At 44.8% G+C, this 16270-nt stretch overlaps 1 protein-coding gene across 1 annotated transcript in view; it reads right to left on the bottom strand.

Annotated features, from left to right (window-relative positions):
• LOC311114919 (high affinity cationic amino acid transporter 1-like) overlaps positions 1-16270 on the bottom strand; it is a gene marked incomplete at its 5' end in the record, with an annotated part of 64485 nt that overhangs the window by 34586 nt on the left and 13629 nt on the right. The window contains one exon of the mRNA XM_084190136.1: positions 14864-15086. Within this exon, the coding sequence (XP_084046262.1) occupies positions 14864-15086 (223 nt within the window). The remainder of the gene's footprint in view (positions 1-14863; positions 15087-16270) is intronic.

Raw genomic sequence — 16270 nt, 5'->3', positions numbered from 1 at the left:
TCCCTGTAATGTAGCACCCTGCAATGTAGCTCCCTGTAATGTAGCTCCCTGTAATGTAGCTCCCTGTAATGTAGCTCCCTGTAATGTAGCTGTAATGTAGCTCCCTGTAATGTAGCTCCCTGTAATGTAGCTCCCTGTAATGTAGCTCCCTGTAATGTAGCTGTAATGTAGCTCCCTGTAATGTAGCTCCCTGTAATGTAGCTGTAATGTAGCTCCCTGTAATGTAGCTCCCTGTAATGTAGCTCCCTGTAATGTAGCTGTAATGTAGCTCCTTGTAATGTAGCTCCCTGTAATGTAAATCCCTGTAATGTAGCTCCCTGTAATGTAGCTCCATGTAATGTAGCTCCCTGTAATGTAGCTCCCTGTAATGTAGCTGTAATGTAGCTCCATGTAATGTAGCTCCCTGTAATGTAGCTGTAATGTAGCTCCCTGTAATGTAGCTCCCTGTAATGTAGCTCCCTGTAATGTAGCTGTAATGTACCTCCTTGTAATGTAGCTCCCTGTAATGTAGCTCCCTGTAATGTAGCTGTAATGTAGCTCCTTGTAATGTAGCTCCCTGTAATGTAGCTCCCTGTAATGTAGCTCCCTGTAATGTAGCACCCTTTAATGTAGCTCCCTGTAATGTAGCTCCCTGTAATCTAGCTGTAATGTAGCTCCCTGTAATGTAGCTCCCTGTAATGTAGCTCCCTGTAATGTAGCTCCCTGTAATGTAGCTGTAATGTAGCACCCTGTAATGTAGCTCCCTGTAATGTAGCTCCCTGTAATGTAGCTCCCTGTAATGTAGCTCCCTGTAATGTAGCTCCCTGTAATGTAGCTGTAATGTAGCTCCCTGTAATGTAGCTCCCTGTAATGTAGCTCCCTGTAATGTAGCTCCCTGTAATGTAGCTCCCTGTAATGTAGCTGTAATGTAGCACCCTGTAATGTAGCTGTAATGTAGCTCCCTGTAATGTAGCTCCCTGTAATGTAGCTCCCTGTAATGTAGCTGTAATGTAGCTCCTTGTAATGTAGCTCCCTGTAATGTAGCTCCCTGTAATGTAGCTCCCTGTAATGTAGCTCCCTGTAATGTAGCTCCCTGTAATGTAGCTGTAATGTAGCTCCCTGTAATGTAGCTCCCTGTAATGTAGCTCCCTGTAATGTAGCTCCCTGTAATGTAGCACCCTGTAATGTAGCTCCCTGTAATGTATCTCCCTGTAATGTAGCTCCCTGTAATGTAGCACCCTGTAATGTAGCTCCCTGTAATGTAGCTCCCTGTAATGTAGCTCCCTGTAATGTAGCACCCTGTAATGTAGCTCCCTGTAATGTATCTCCCTGTAATGTAGCTCCCTGTAATGTAGCACCCTGTAATGTAGCTCCCTGTAATGTATCTCCCTGTAATGTAGCTCCCTGTAATGTAGCACCCTGTAATGTAGCTCCCTGTAATGTATCTCCCTGTAATGTAGCTCCCTGTAATGTAGCTGTAATGTAGCTCCCTGTAATGTAGCTCCCTGTAATGTAGCTCCCTGTAATGTAGCTCCCTGTAATGTAGCTCCCTGTAATGTAGCTCCCTGTAATGTATCTCCCTGTAATGTAGATGTAATGTAGCTCCCTGTAATGTAGCTGTAATGTAGCTCCCTGTAATGTAGCTCCCTGTAATGTAGCTCCCTGTAATGTAGCTCCCTGTAATGTAGCTCCCTGTAATGTAGCTGTAATGTAGCACCCTGTAATGTAGCTCCCTGTAATGTAGCTCCCTGTAATGTAGCACCCTGTAATGTAGCTCCCTGTAATGTAGCTCCCTCTAATGTAGCTCCCTGTAATGTAGCTCCCTGTAATGTAGCTCCCTGTAATGTAGCTCCCTGTAATGTAGCTCCCTGTAATGTAGCTGTAATGTAGCTCCTTGTAATGTAGCTCCCTGTAATGTAGCTCCCTGTAATGTAGCTGTAATGTAGCTCCTTGTAATGTAGCTCCCTCTAATGTAGCTCCCTGTAATGTAGCTCCCTGTAATGTAGCTCCCTGTAATGTAGCTCCCTGTAATGTAGCTCCCTGTAATGTAGCTGTAATGTAGCTCCTTGTAATGTAGCTCCCTGTAATGTAGCTCCCTGTAATGTAGCTCCCTGTAATATAGCTCCCTGTAATGTAGCTCCCTGTAATGTAGCTCCCTGTAATGTAGCTCCCTGTAATGTAGCTCCCTGTAATGTAGCTGTAATGTAGCTCCCTGTAATGTAGCTCCCTGTAATGTAGCTGTAATGTAGCTCCCTGTAATGTAGCTGTAATGTAGCTCCCTGTAATGTAGCTCCCTGTAATGTAGCTCCCTGTAATGTAGCTCCCTGTAATGTAGCTCCCTGTAATGTAGCTCCTTGTAATGTAGCTCCCTGTAATGTAGCTCCCTGTAATGTAGCTCCCTGTAATGTAGCTGTAATGTAGCTCCTTGTAATGTATCTCCCTGTAATGTAGCTCCCTGTAATGTAGCTCCCTGTAATGTAGCTCCCTGTAATGTAGCTCCCTGTAATGTAGCACCCTGTAATGTAGCTCCCTGTAATGTAGCTCCCTGTAATGTAGCTGTAATGTAGCTCCCTGTAATGTAGCTCCCTGTAATGTAGCTCCCTGTAATGTAGCTCCCTGTAATGTAGCTCCCTGTAATGTAGCTGTAATGTAGCACCCTGTAATGTAGCTCCCTGTAATGTAGCTCCCTGTAATGTAGCTCCCTGTAATGTAGCTCCCTGTAATGTAGCTCCCTGTAATGTAGCTGTAATGTAGCTCCCTGTAATGTAGCTCCCTGTAATGTAGCTCCCTGTAATGTAGCTCCCTGTAATGTGGCTCCCTGTAATGTAGCTCCCTGTAATGTAGCTGTAATGAAGCTCCCTGTAATGTAGCTCCCTGTAATGTAGCTCCCTGTAATGCAGCTCCCTGTAATGTAGCTCCCTGTAATGTAGCTCCCTGTAATGTAGCTCCCTGTAGTGTAGCTCCCTGTAATGTAGCTCCCTGTAATGTAGCTCCCTGTGATGTAGCTCCCTGTAATGTAGCTCCCTGTAATGTAGCTCCCTGTAATGTAGCACCCTGTAATGTAGCTCCCTGTAATGTAGCTCCCTGTAATGTAGCTCCCTGTAATGTAGCTCCCTGTAATGTAGCTCCCTGTAATGTAGCACCCTGCAATGTAGCTCCCTGTAATGTAGCTCCCTGTAATTTAGCTCCCTGTAATGTATCTCCCTGTAATGTAGCTGTAATGTAGCTCCCTGTAATGTAGCTGTAATGTAGCTCCCTGTAATGTAGCTCCCTGTAATGTAGCTCCCTGTAATGTAGCTCCCTGTAATGTAGCTCCCTGTAATGTAGCTCCCTGTAATGTAGCTCCCTGTAATGTAGCTCCCTGTAATGTATCTCCCTGTAATGTAGATGTAATGTAGCTCCCTGTAATGTAGCTGTAATGTAGCTCCCTGTAATGTAGCTCCCTGTAATGTAGCTCCCTGTAATGTAGCTCCCTGTAATGTAGCTGTAATGTAGCACCCTGTAATGTAGCTCCCTGTAATGTAGCTCCCTGTAATGTAGCACCCTGTAATGTAGCTCCCTGTAATGTAGCTCCCTCTAATGTAGCTCCCTGTAATGTAGCTCCCTGTAATGTAGCTGTAATGTAGCTCCCTGTAATGTAGCTCCCTGTAATGTAGCTCCCTGTAATGTAGCTCCCTGTAATGTAGCTCCCTGTAATGTAGCTCCTTGTAATGTAGCTCCCTGTAATGTAGCTCCCTGTAATGTAGCTCCCTGTAATGTAGCTCCCTGTAATGTATCTCCCTGTAATGTAGATGTAATGTAGCTCCCTGTAATGTAGCTGTAATGTAGCTCCCTGTAATGTAGCTCCCTGTAATGTAGCTCCCTGTAATGTAGCTCCCTGTAATGTAGCTGTAATGTAGCACCCTGTAATGTAGCTCCCTGTAATGTAGCTCCCTGTAATGTAGCACCCTGTAATGTAGCTCCCTGTAATGTAGCTCCCTCTAATGTAGCTCCCTGTAATGTAGCTCCCTGTAATGTAGCTCCCTGTAATGTAGCTCCCTGTAATGTAGCTCCCTGTAATGTAGCTGTAATGTAGCTCCTTGTAATGTAGCTCCCTGTAATGTAGCTCCCTGTAATGTAGCTGTAATGTAGCTCCTTGTAATGTAGCTCCCTCTAATGTAGCTCCCTGTAATGTAGCTCCCTGTAATGTAGCTCCCTGTAATGTAGCTCCCTGTAATGTAGCTCCCTGTAATGTAGCTGTAATGTAGCTCCTTGTAATGTAGCTCCCTGTAATGTAGCTCCCTGTAATGTAGCTCCCTGTAATATAGCTCCCTGTAATGTAGCTCCCTGTAATGTAGCTCCCTGTAATGTAGCTCCCTGTAATGTAGCTCCCTGTAATGTAGCTGTAATGTAGCTCCCTGTAATGTAGCTCCCTGTAATGTAGCTGTAATGTAGCTCCCTGTAATGTAGCTGTAATGTAGCTCCCTGTAATGTAGCTCCCTGTAATGTAGCTCCCTGTAATGTAGCTCCCTGTAATGTAGCTCCCTGTAATGTAGCTCCTTGTAATGTAGCTCCCTGTAATGTAGCTCCCTGTAATGTAGCTCCCTGTAATGTAGCTGTAATGTAGCTCCTTGTAATGTAGCTCCCTGTAATGTAGCTCCCTGTAATGTAGCTCCCTGTAATGTAGCTCCCTGTAATGTAGCTCCCTGTAATGTAGCTCCCTGTAATGTAGCTCCCTGTAATGTAGCTGTAATGTAGCTCCCTGTAATGTAGCTCCCTGTAATGTAGCTCCCTGTAATGTAGCTCCCTGTAATGTAGCTGTAATGTAGCTCCCTGTAATGTAGCACCCTGTAATGTAGCTCCCTGTAATGTATCTCCCTGTAATGTAGCTCCCTGTAATGTAGCACCCTGTAATGTAGCTCCCTGTAATGTATCTCCCTGTAATGTAGCTCCCTGTAATGTAGCACCCTGTAATGTAGCTCCCTGTAATGTATCTCCCTGTAATGTAGCTCCCTGTAATGTAGCTGTAATGTAGCTCCCTGTAATGTAGCTCCCTGTAATGTAGCTCCCTGTAATGTAGCTCCCTGTAATGTAGCTCCCTGTAATGTATCTCCCTGTAATGTAGATGTAATGTAGCTCCCTGTAATGTAGCTGTAATGTAGCTCCCTGTAATGTAGCTCCCTGTAATGTAGCTCCCTGTAATGTAGCTCCCTGTAATGTAGCTGTAATGTAGCACCCTGTAATGTAGCTCCCTGTAATGTAGCTCCCTGTAATGTAGCACCCTGTAATGTAGCTCCCTGTAATGTAGCTCCCTCTAATGTAGCTCCCTGTAATGTAGCTCCCTGTAATGTAGCTCCCTGTAATGTAGCTCCCTGTAATGTAGCTCCCTGTAATGTAGCTGTAATGTAGCTCCTTGTAATGTAGCTCCCTGTAATGTAGCTCCCTGTAATGTAGCTGTAATGTAGCTCCTTGTAATGTAGCTCCCTCTAATGTAGCTCCCTGTAATGTAGCTCCCTGTAATGTAGCTCCCTGTAATGTAGCTCCCTGTAATGTAGCTCCCTGTAATGTAGCTGTAATGTAGCTCCTTGTAATGTAGCTCCCTGTAATGTAGCTCCCTGTAATGTAGCTCCCTGTAATATAGCTCCCTGTAATGTAGCTCCCTGTAATGTAGCTCCCTGTAATGTAGCTCCCTGTAATGTAGCTCCCTGTAATGTAGCTGTAATGTAGCTCCCTGTAATGTAGCTCCCTGTAATGTAGCTGTAATGTAGCTCCCTGTAATGTAGCTGTAATGTAGCTCCCTGTAATGTAGCTCCCTGTAATGTAGCTCCCTGTAATGTAGCTCCCTGTAATGTAGCTCCCTGTAATGTAGCTCCTTGTAATGTAGCTCCCTGTAATGTAGCTCCCTGTAATGTAGCTCCCTGTAATGTAGCTGTAATGTAGCTCCTTGTAATGTATCTCCCTGTAATGTAGCTCCCTGTAATGTAGCTCCCTGTAATGTAGCTCCCTGTAATGTAGCTCCCTGTAATGTAGCACCCTGTAATGTAGCTCCCTGTAATGTAGCTCCCTGTAATGTAGCTGTAATGTAGCTCCCTGTAATGTAGCTCCCTGTAATGTAGCTCCCTGTAATGTAGCTCCCTGTAATGTAGCTCCCTGTAATGTAGCTGTAATGTAGCACCCTGTAATGTAGCTCCCTGTAATGTAGCTCCCTGTAATGTAGCTCCCTGTAATGTAGCTCCCTGTAATGTAGCTCCCTGTAATGTAGCTGTAATGTAGCTCCCTGTAATGTAGCTCCCTGTAATGTAGCTCCCTGTAATGTAGCTCCCTGTAATGTGGCTCCCTGTAATGTAGCTCCCTGTAATGTAGCTGTAATGAAGCTCCCTGTAATGTAGCTCCCTGTAATGTAGCTCCCTGTAATGCAGCTCCCTGTAATGTAGCTCCCTGTAATGTAGCTCCCTGTAATGTAGCTCCCTGTAGTGTAGCTCCCTGTAATGTAGCTCCCTGTAATGTAGCTCCCTGTGATGTAGCTCCCTGTAATGTAGCTCCCTGTAATGTAGCTCCCTGTAATGTAGCACCCTGTAATGTAGCTCCCTGTAATGTAGCTCCCTGTAATGTAGCTCCCTGTAATGTAGCTCCCTGTAATGTAGCTCCCTGTAATGTAGCACCCTGCAATGTAGCTCCCTGTAATGTAGCTCCCTGTAATGTAGCTCCCTGTAATGTATCTCCCTGTAATGTAGCTGTAATGTAGCTCCCTGTAATGTAGCTGTAATGTAGCTCCCTGTAATGTAGCTCCCTGTAATGTAGCTCCCTGTAATGTAGCTCCCTGTAATGTAGCTCCCTGTAATGTAGCTCCCTGTAATGTAGCTCCCTGTAATGTAGCTCCCTGTAATGTATCTCCCTGTAATGTAGATGTAATGTAGCTCCCTGTAATGTAGCTGTAATGTAGCTCCCTGTAATGTAGCTCCCTGTAATGTAGCTCCCTGTAATGTAGCTCCCTGTAATGTAGCTGTAATGTAGCACCCTGTAATGTAGCTCCCTGTAATGTAGCTCCCTGTAATGTAGCACCCTGTAATGTAGCTCCCTGTAATGTAGCTCCCTCTAATGTAGCTCCCTGTAATGTAGCTCCCTGTAATGTAGCTGTAATGTAGCTCCCTGTAATGTAGCTCCCTGTAATGTAGCTCCCTGTAATGTAGCTCCCTGTAATGTAGCTCCCTGTAATGTAGCTCCTTGTAATGTAGCTCCCTGTAATGTAGCTCCCTGTAATGTAGCTCCCTGTAATGTAGCTCCCTGTAATGTATCTCCCTGTAATGTAGATGTAATGTAGCTCCCTGTAATGTAGCTGTAATGTAGCTCCCTGTAATGTAGCTCCCTGTAATGTAGCTCCCTGTAATGTAGCTCCCTGTAATGTAGCTGTAATGTAGCACCCTGTAATGTAGCTCCCTGTAATGTAGCTCCCTGTAATGTAGCACCCTGTAATGTAGCTCCCTGTAATGTAGCTCCCTCTAATGTAGCTCCCTGTAATGTAGCTCCCTGTAATGTAGCTCCCTGTAATGTAGCTCCCTGTAATGTAGCTCCCTGTAATGTAGCTGTAATGTAGCTCCTTGTAATGTAGCTCCCTGTAATGTAGCTCCCTGTAATGTAGCTGTAATGTAGCTCCTTGTAATGTAGCTCCCTCTAATGTAGCTCCCTGTAATGTAGCTCCCTGTAATGTAGCTCCCTGTAATGTAGCTCCCTGTAATGTAGCTCCCTGTAATGTAGCTGTAATGTAGCTCCTTGTAATGTAGCTCCCTGTAATGTAGCTCCCTGTAATGTAGCTCCCTGTAATATAGCTCCCTGTAATGTAGCTCCCTGTAATGTAGCTCCCTGTAATGTAGCTCCCTGTAATGTAGCTCCCTGTAATGTAGCTGTAATGTAGCTCCCTGTAATGTAGCTCCCTGTAATGTAGCTGTAATGTAGCTCCCTGTAATGTAGCTGTAATGTAGCTCCCTGTAATGTAGCTCCCTGTAATGTAGCTCCCTGTAATGTAGCTCCCTGTAATGTAGCTCCCTGTAATGTAGCTCCTTGTAATGTAGCTCCCTGTAATGTAGCTCCCTGTAATGTAGCTCCCTGTAATGTAGCTGTAATGTAGCTCCTTGTAATGTAGCTCCCTGTAATGTAGCTCCCTGTAATGTAGCTCCCTGTAATGTAGCTCCCTGTAATGTAGCTCCCTGTAATGTAGCTCCCTGTAATGTAGCTCCCTGTAATGTAGCTGTAATGTAGCTCCCTGTAATGTAGCTCCCTGTAATGTAGCTCCCTGTAATGTAGCTCCCTGTAATGTAGCTGTAATGAAGCTCCCTGTAATGTAGCACCCTGTAATGTAGCTCCCTGTAATGTAGCTCCCTGTAATGTAGCTCCCTGTAATGTAGCTCCCTGTAATGTAGCTCCCTGTAGTGTAGCTCCCTGTAATGTAGCTCCCTGTAATGTAGCTCCCTGTGATGTAGCTCCCTGTAATGTAGCTCCCTGTAATGTAGCTCCCTGTAATGTAGCACCCTGTAATGTAGCTCCCTGTAATGTAGCTCCCTGTAATGTAGCTCCCTGTAATGTAGCTCCCTGTAATGTAGCTCCCTGTAATGTAGCACCCTGCAATGTAGCTCCCTGTAATGTAGCTCCCTGTAATGTAGCTCCCTGTAATGTAGCTGTAATGTAGCTCCCTGTAATGTAGCTCCCTGTAATGTAGCTCCCTGTAATGTAGCTCCCTGTAATGTAGCTGTAATGTAGCTCCCTGTAATGTAGCTCCCTGTAAATGTAGCTGTAATGTAGCTCCCTGTAATGTAGCTCCCTGTAATGTAGCTCCCTGTAATGTAGCTGTAATGTAGCTCCTTGTAATGTAGCTCCCTGTAATGTAGCTCCCTGTAATGTAGCTCCCTGTAATGTAGCTCCCTGTAATGTAGCTCCCTGTAATGTAGCTGTAAGGTAGCTCCCTGTAATGTAGCTCCCTGTAATGTAGCTGTAATGTAGCTCCCTGTAATGTAGCTCCCTGTAATGTAGCTCCCTGTAATGTAGCTGTAATGTAGCTCCTTGTAATGTAGCTCCCTGTAATGTAGCTCCCTGTAATGTAGCTCCCTGTAATGTAGCTCCCTGTAATGTAGCACCCTGTAATGTAGCTCCCTGTAATGTAGCTCCCTGTAATGTAGCTGTAATGTAGCTCCCTGTAATGTAGCTCCCTGTAATGTAGCTCCCTGTAATGTAGCTCCCTGTAATGTAGCTCCCTGTAATGTAGCTGTAATGTAGCTCCTTGTAATGTAGCTCCCTGTAATGTAGCTCCCTGTAATGTAGCTCCCTGTAATGTAGCTCCCTGTAATGTAGCTCCCTGTAATGTAGCTGTAAGGTAGCTCCCTGTAATGTAGCTCCCTGTAATGTAGCTGTAATGTAGCTCCCTGTAATGTAGCTCCCTGTAATGTAGCTCCCTGTAATGTAGCTGTAATGTACCTCCTTGTAATGTAGCTCCCTGTAATGTAGCTCCCTGTAATGTAGCTGTAATGTAGCTCCTTGTAATGTAGCTCCCTGTAATGTAGCTCCCTGTAATGTAGCTCCCTGTAATGTAGCTCCCTGTAATGTAGCTCCCTGTAATGTAGCACCCTGTAATGTAGCTCCCTGTAATGTAGCTCCCTGTAATGTAGCTGTAATGTAGCTCCCTGTAATGTAGCTCCCTGTAATGTAGCTCCCTGTAATGTAGCTGTAATGTAGCACCCTGTAATGTAGCTCCCTGTAATGTAGCTCCCTGTAATGTAGCTCCCTGTAATGTAGCTCCCTGTAATGTAGCTGTAATGTAGCTCCCTGTAATGTAGCTCCCTGTAATGTAGCTCCCTGTAATGTAGCTCCCTGTAATGTAGCTCCCTGTAATGTAGCTCCCTGTAATGTAGCTGTAATGTAGCACCCTGTAATGTAGCTGTAATGTAGCTCCCTGTAATGTAGCTCCCTGTAATGTAGCTCCCTGTAATGTAGCTGTAATGTAGCTCCTTGTAATGTAGCTCCCTGTAATGTAGCTCCCTGTAATGTAGCTCCCTGTAATGTAGCTCCCTGTAATGTAGCTCCCTGTAATGTAGCACCCTGTAATGTAGCTCCCTGTAATGTAGCTCCCTGTAATGTAGCTCCCTGTAATGTAGCTCCCTGTAATGTAGCTCCCTGTAATGTAGCTCCCTGTAATGTAGCTCCCTGTAATGTAGCTGTAATGTAGCACCCTGTAATGTAGCTCCCTGTAATGTAGCTCCCTGTAATGTAGCTCCCTGTAATGTAGCTCTAATGTAGCTCCCTGTAATGTAGCTCCCTGTAATGTAGCTGTAATGTAGCTGCCTGTAATGTAGCTCCCTGTAATGTAGCTCCCTGTAATGTAGCTCCCTGTAATGTAGCTCCCTGTAATGTAGCGCCCTGTAATGTAGCTCCCTGTAATGTAGCTCCCTGTAATGTAGCTGTAATGTAGCACCCTGTAATGTAGCTGTAATGTAGCTCCCTGTAATGTAGCTCCCTGTAATGTAGCTCCCTGTAATGTAGTTCCCTGTAATGTAGCACTCTGTAATGTAGCTCCTTGTTATGTAGCTCCCTGTAATGTAGCTCCCTGTAATGTAGCTCCCTGTAATGTAGCTCCCTGTAATGTAGCTCCTTGTAATGTAGCTCCCTGTAATATAGCTCCCTGTAATGTAGCTCCCTGTAATGTATCTCCCTGTAATGTAGCTCCCTGTAATGTAGCTCCCTGTAATGTAGCTCCCTGTAATGTAGCTCGCTGTAATGTAGCTCGCTGTAATGTAGCTCCCTGTAATGTAGCTCCCTGTAATGTAGCTCCCTGTAATGTAGCTCCCTGTAATGTAGCTCCCTGTAATGTAGCTCCCTGTAATGTAGCTCCCTGTAATGTAGCTCCCTGTAATGTAGCTCCCTGTAATGTAGCTCCCTGTAATGTAGCACCCTGTAATGTAGCTCCCTGTAATGTAGCTGTAATGTAGCTCCCTGTAATGTAGCTCCCTGTAAAGTAGCTCCCTGTAATGTAGCTCCCTGTAATGTAGCTCCCTGTAATGTAGCTCCTTGTAATGTAGCTCCCTGTAATGTAGCTCCCTGTAATGTAGCTCCCTGTAATGTAGCTGTAATGTAGCTCCTTGTAATGTAGCTCCCTGTAATGTAGCTCCCTGTAATGTAGCTCCCTGTAATGTAGCTCCCTGTAATGTAGCACCCTGTAATGTAGCTCCCTGTAATGTAGCTCCCTGTAATGTAGCTGTAATGTAGCTCCCTGTAATGTAGCTCCCTGTAATGTAGCTCCCTGTAATGTAGCTCCCTGTAATGTAGCTGTAATGTAGAACCCTGTAATGTAGCTCCCTGTAATGTAGCTCCCTGTAATGTAGCTCCCTGTAATGTAGCTCCCTGTAATGTAGCTCCCTGTAATGTAGCTCCCTGTAATGTAGCTGTAATGTAGCTCCCTGTAATGTAGCTCCCTGTAATGTAGCTCCCTGTAATGTAGCTCCCTGTAATGTAGCTCCCTGTAATGTAGCTGTAATGTAGCACCCTGTAATGTAGCTCCCTGTAATGTAGCTGTAATGTAGCTCCCTGTAATGTAGCTCCCTGTAATGTAGCTCCCTGTAATGTAGCTCCCTGTAATGTAGCTCCCTGTAATGTAGCTCCCTGTAATGTAGCTCCTGTAGTGTAGCTCCCTGTAATGTAGCTCCCTGTAATGTAGCTCCCTGTGATGTAGCTCCCTGTAATGTAGCTCCCTGTAATGTAGCTCCCTGTAATGTAGCACCCTGTAATTTAGCTCCCTGTAATGTAGCTCCCTGTAATGTAGCTCCCTGTAATGTAGCTCCCTGTAAAGTAGCTCCCTGTAATGTAGCACCCTGCAATGTAGCTCCCTGTAATGTAGCTCCCTGTAATGTAGCTCCCTGTAATGTAGCTCCCTGTAATGTAGCTGTAATGTAGCTCCCTGTAATGTAGCTCCCTGTAATGTAGCTCCCTGTAATGTAGCTCCCTGTAATGTAGCTGTAATGTAGCTCCCTGTAATGTAGCTCCCTGTAATGTAGCTGTAATGTAGCTCCCTGTAATGTAGCTCCCTGTAATGTAGCTCCCTGTAATGTAGCTGTAATGTAGCTCCTTGTAATGTAGCTCCCTGTAATGTAAATCCCTGTAATGTAGCTCCCTGTAATGTAGCTCCATGTAATGTAGCTCCCTGTAATGTAGCTCCCTGTAATGTAGCTGTAATGTAGCTCCATGTAATGTAGCTCCCTGTAATGTAGCTGTAATGTAGCTCCCTGTAATGTAGCTCCCTGTAATGTAGCTCCCTGTAATGTAGCTGTAATGTACCTCCTTGTAATGTAGCTCCCTGTAATGTAGCTCCCTGTAATGTAGCTGTAATGTAGCTCCTTGTAATGTAGCTCCCTGTAATGTAGCTCCCTGTAATGTAGCTCCCTGTAATGTAGCACCCTTTAATGTAGCTCCCTGTAATGTAGCTCCCTGTAATCTAGCTGTAATGTAGCTCCCTGTAATGTAGCTCCCTGTAATGTAGCTCCCTGTAATGTAGCTCCCTGTAATGTAGCTGTAATGTAGCACCCTGTAATGTAGCTCCCTGTAATGTAGCTCCCTGTAATGTAGCTCCCTGTAATGTAGCTCCCTGTAATGTAGCTCCCTGTAATGTAGCTGTAATGTAGCTCCCTGTAATGTAGCTCCCTGTAATGTAGCTCCCTGTAATGTAGCTCCCTGTAATGTAGCTCCCTGTAATGTAGCTGTAATGTAGCACCCTGTAATGTAGCTGTAATGTAGCTCCCTGTAATGTAGCTCCCTGTAATGTAGCTCCCTGTAATGTAGCTGTAATGTAGCTCCTTGTAATGTAGCTCCCTGTAATGTAGCTCCCTGTAATGTAGCTCCCTGTAATGTAGCTCCCTGTAATGTAGCACCCTGTAATGTAGCTCCCTGTAATGTAGCTCCCTGTAATGTAGCTGTAATGTAGCTCCCTGTAATGTAGCTCCCTGTAATGTAGCTCCCTGTAATGTAGCTGTAATGTAGCTCCCTGTAATGTAGCTCCCTGTAATGTAGCTCCCTGTAATGTAGCTCCCTGTAATGTAGCTCCCTGTAATGTAGCTGTAATGTAGCACCCTGTAATGTAGCTCCCTGTAATGTAGCTCCCTGTAATGTAGCTCCCTGTAATGTAGCTCCCTGTAATGTAGCTGTAATGTAGCTCCCTGTAATGTAGCTCCCTGTAATGTAGCTCCCTGTAATGTAGCTCCCTGTAATGTAGCTCCCTGTAATGTAGCTGTAATGTAGCACCCTGTAATGTAGCTGTAATGTAGCTCCCTGTAATGTAGCTCCCTGTAATGTAGCTCCCTGTAATGTAGCTGTAATGTAGCTCCTTGTAATGTAGCTCCCTGTAATGTAGCTCCCTGTAATGTAGCTCCCTGTAATGTAGCTCCCTGTAATGTAGCTCCCTGTAATGTAGCACCCTGTAATGTAGCTCCCTGTAATGTAGCTCCCTGTAATGTAGCTGTAATGTAGCTCCCTGTAATGTAGCTCCCTGTAATGTAGCTCCCTGTAATGTAGCTCCCTGTAATGTAGCTCCCTGTAATGTAGCTCCCTGTAATGTAGCTCCCTGTAATGTAGCACCCTGTAATGTAGCACCCTGTAATGTAGCTCCCTGTAATGTAGCTCCCTGTAATGTAGCTGTAATGTAGCTCCCTGTAATGTAGCTCCCTGTAATGTAGCTCCCTGTAATGTAGCTCCCTGTAATGTAGCTCCCTGTAATGTAGCTGTAATGTAGCACCCTGTAATGTAGCTCCCTGTAATGTAGCTCCCTGTAATGTAGCTGTAATGTAGCTCCCTGTAATGTAGCTCCCTGTAATGTAGCTGTGGCATCCTATTCCCTATATAGTGCACTACTGTTGACCAAATGGCACCCTATTCCCTATATAGTGCCCTACTGTTGACCAAATGGCATCCTATTCCCTATATAGTGCACTACTGTTGACCAAATGGCATCGTATTCCCTATATAGTGCACTACTGTTGACCAAATGGCATCGTATTCCCTAGATAGTGCCCTACTGTTGACCAGAGCCCTATGGACCCTGATGAAAAGTAGTGCACTATAAAGAGAATTGGATGCCATTTTGGGACGCACTCATAATCATCAAACAGGCGATTCAGACAGAGGGATCATGGTTTCAATAAAACACATTTTATATTGGAATATCAGGAGAAGCTAATCAATTAGACAGACATTCTATCACAGACACTGCTTATAACTACACTCTTAGAAAAAAAGGTGCTATCTAGAACCTAAAAGGGTTCTTCAGCTGTCCCCGTAGGAGAACCCTTTGAAGAACCCTTGTTGGTTCCCGGTAGAACCCTTTTGGTTCCAAGTAGAACCCTTTGGGTTCCAAGTAGAGCCGTTTTGGGTTAAATGTAGAACCCTTTCCACAGAGGATTCTACATGGAACCCCAAAATGTTTTACTTTGAACCGAAAAGGGTTCTCCTATGGGGACAGCCGAAGAACTTGTGTGAATCAACTTAGAAGTAGACATATTAATAGAACTCAATATGACCTGTCAGATATATCTGTTAGTTAGTAGACATATTAATACAACTCAATGCATTCAGAACCATTAATGTGCATGTCAGATCTCTCTCTACCGATATTAATAGATAGAACTGTTAGATTAATGGGACAATATGACCTGTCAGATCTCTCTACTGATATTAATAGACAGCAGGGGGATTAAATACCCTCCATGGTTAAATATATACCCACTAAGAAACACGCACGCACGCACACACACCTGGTGGTGTGAGCTAAAGTCACTGATCACAGCAGCAGGGTGATGTGTGTGTGTGTGTGTACATACAGGATAGTTTGTCTAGGTGAGGCTAGGTGTGTGTCTATATGTGATGTACGTCTACTTACCTGGTGGACAGAGCACACAGCGAGCCTACAGCCACAGCGTAGGTGGCTCCCTCCCAGCCCACGTATGTAAAGGCTGCAGGCAGAGGACTGTTGTTGTCTAGGAGGTAGTAGGGCATCATCATGGTGAGCGCAGCAGACACGCCGAAGTAGGCCACGAAACAGATGAGGAGAGACGACACGATGCCAATGGGAATGGCCCTCTGAGGGTTCTTCACCTCCTCACCTGGGGGCAGAGGTAAGCGGTTAGAGGGCAGAGGTTAAAGGAAACAGATGAGGAGAGACGACACGATGCCCATGGGAACGACCCTCTGAGGGTTCTTCACCTCCTCACCTGGGGGCAGAGGTAAGCGGTTAGAGGGCAGAGGTTAAAGGTCAGGGGTTAAAGGTTAGAGGGTTGGAGGTCAGGGACAGACTTGTGTTGTGACATTGCCTTTAAAATAAATCTAAAAAGGCATTAAATCAGCTTTTTTTCCTCTAGATCTACACAACCTGTTTCACATATTCAAAGTGAAAGAAAGTTAACGTTTTAAAAGAATACTTTTTATTTTTTTAAACGAAGACGTCTTAATTGTGTATATCTTCACACCACAGAGTTAATACTTGGTGGGAGTACCTTTGGCAGCCATAATAGTTGTCAATCATTTTGAATATTTTTTATTTATTTTTTCCTCCCCCTTTTTCTCCCCAATTTTCGTGATTATGATTTTGTCTCATCGCTGCAACTCCCCAACGGGCTCTGGAGAAGCGAAGGTCGAGTCATGCGTCCTCCGAAACATGACCCGCCAAACCACGCTTCTTAACACCCGCTTGCTTAATCCAGAAGCCAGCTACACACTGGAGGAAACACCGTTCAACTGACGACCGAGGTCAGCCTGCAGGCGCCTGGCCCGTCACAGGGAGTCGCTAGAGCGCGATGAGCCAAGTAAAGCACCCCCCGGCCATTGACTCAAGACATTTCAGCTTTTCAGCTTTTCATTTTTTATTAATTTGTAAAAGTTAATTTAGAAAAACATAATTCCACTTTGACATTACGGGGTATTGTGTTTAGGCCAGTGACAAAAAATCTCAATGTAATCCATTTAAAATTCAGGCTATAACGCAACAACATTTAAAAAATGTCAAGGGGTGTGAATACTTTCTGAAGGCACTGTACAGTCGTGGTCAAAAGTTTGAGAGTGTTGACGAGGACAAGACTGGAGATCACTCTGTCATGCTGATTGAGTTAGAATAACAGACTGGAAGCGTTAAAAGGAGGGTGGTGCTTGAAATCATTGTTCTTCCTCTGTTAACCATGGTTACCTGCAAGGAAACACGTGCCGTCATCATTGCTTTGCACAAAAAGGGCTTCACATTCAAGGATATTGCTGCTAGTAAGATTGCACCTAAATCAACCATTTATCGGATCAT

The sequence above is a fragment of the Coregonus lavaretus genome (assembly GCF_964263955.1).
Source record: "Coregonus lavaretus genome assembly, contig: HAP1_SCAFFOLD_425, whole genome shotgun sequence".
Lineage (NCBI taxonomy): Eukaryota > Metazoa > Chordata > Actinopteri > Salmoniformes > Salmonidae > Coregonus > Coregonus lavaretus.
The sequence above is the reverse complement of the archived record's forward strand: the minus strand, read 5'-3'. Positions and strand labels throughout refer to the sequence as shown.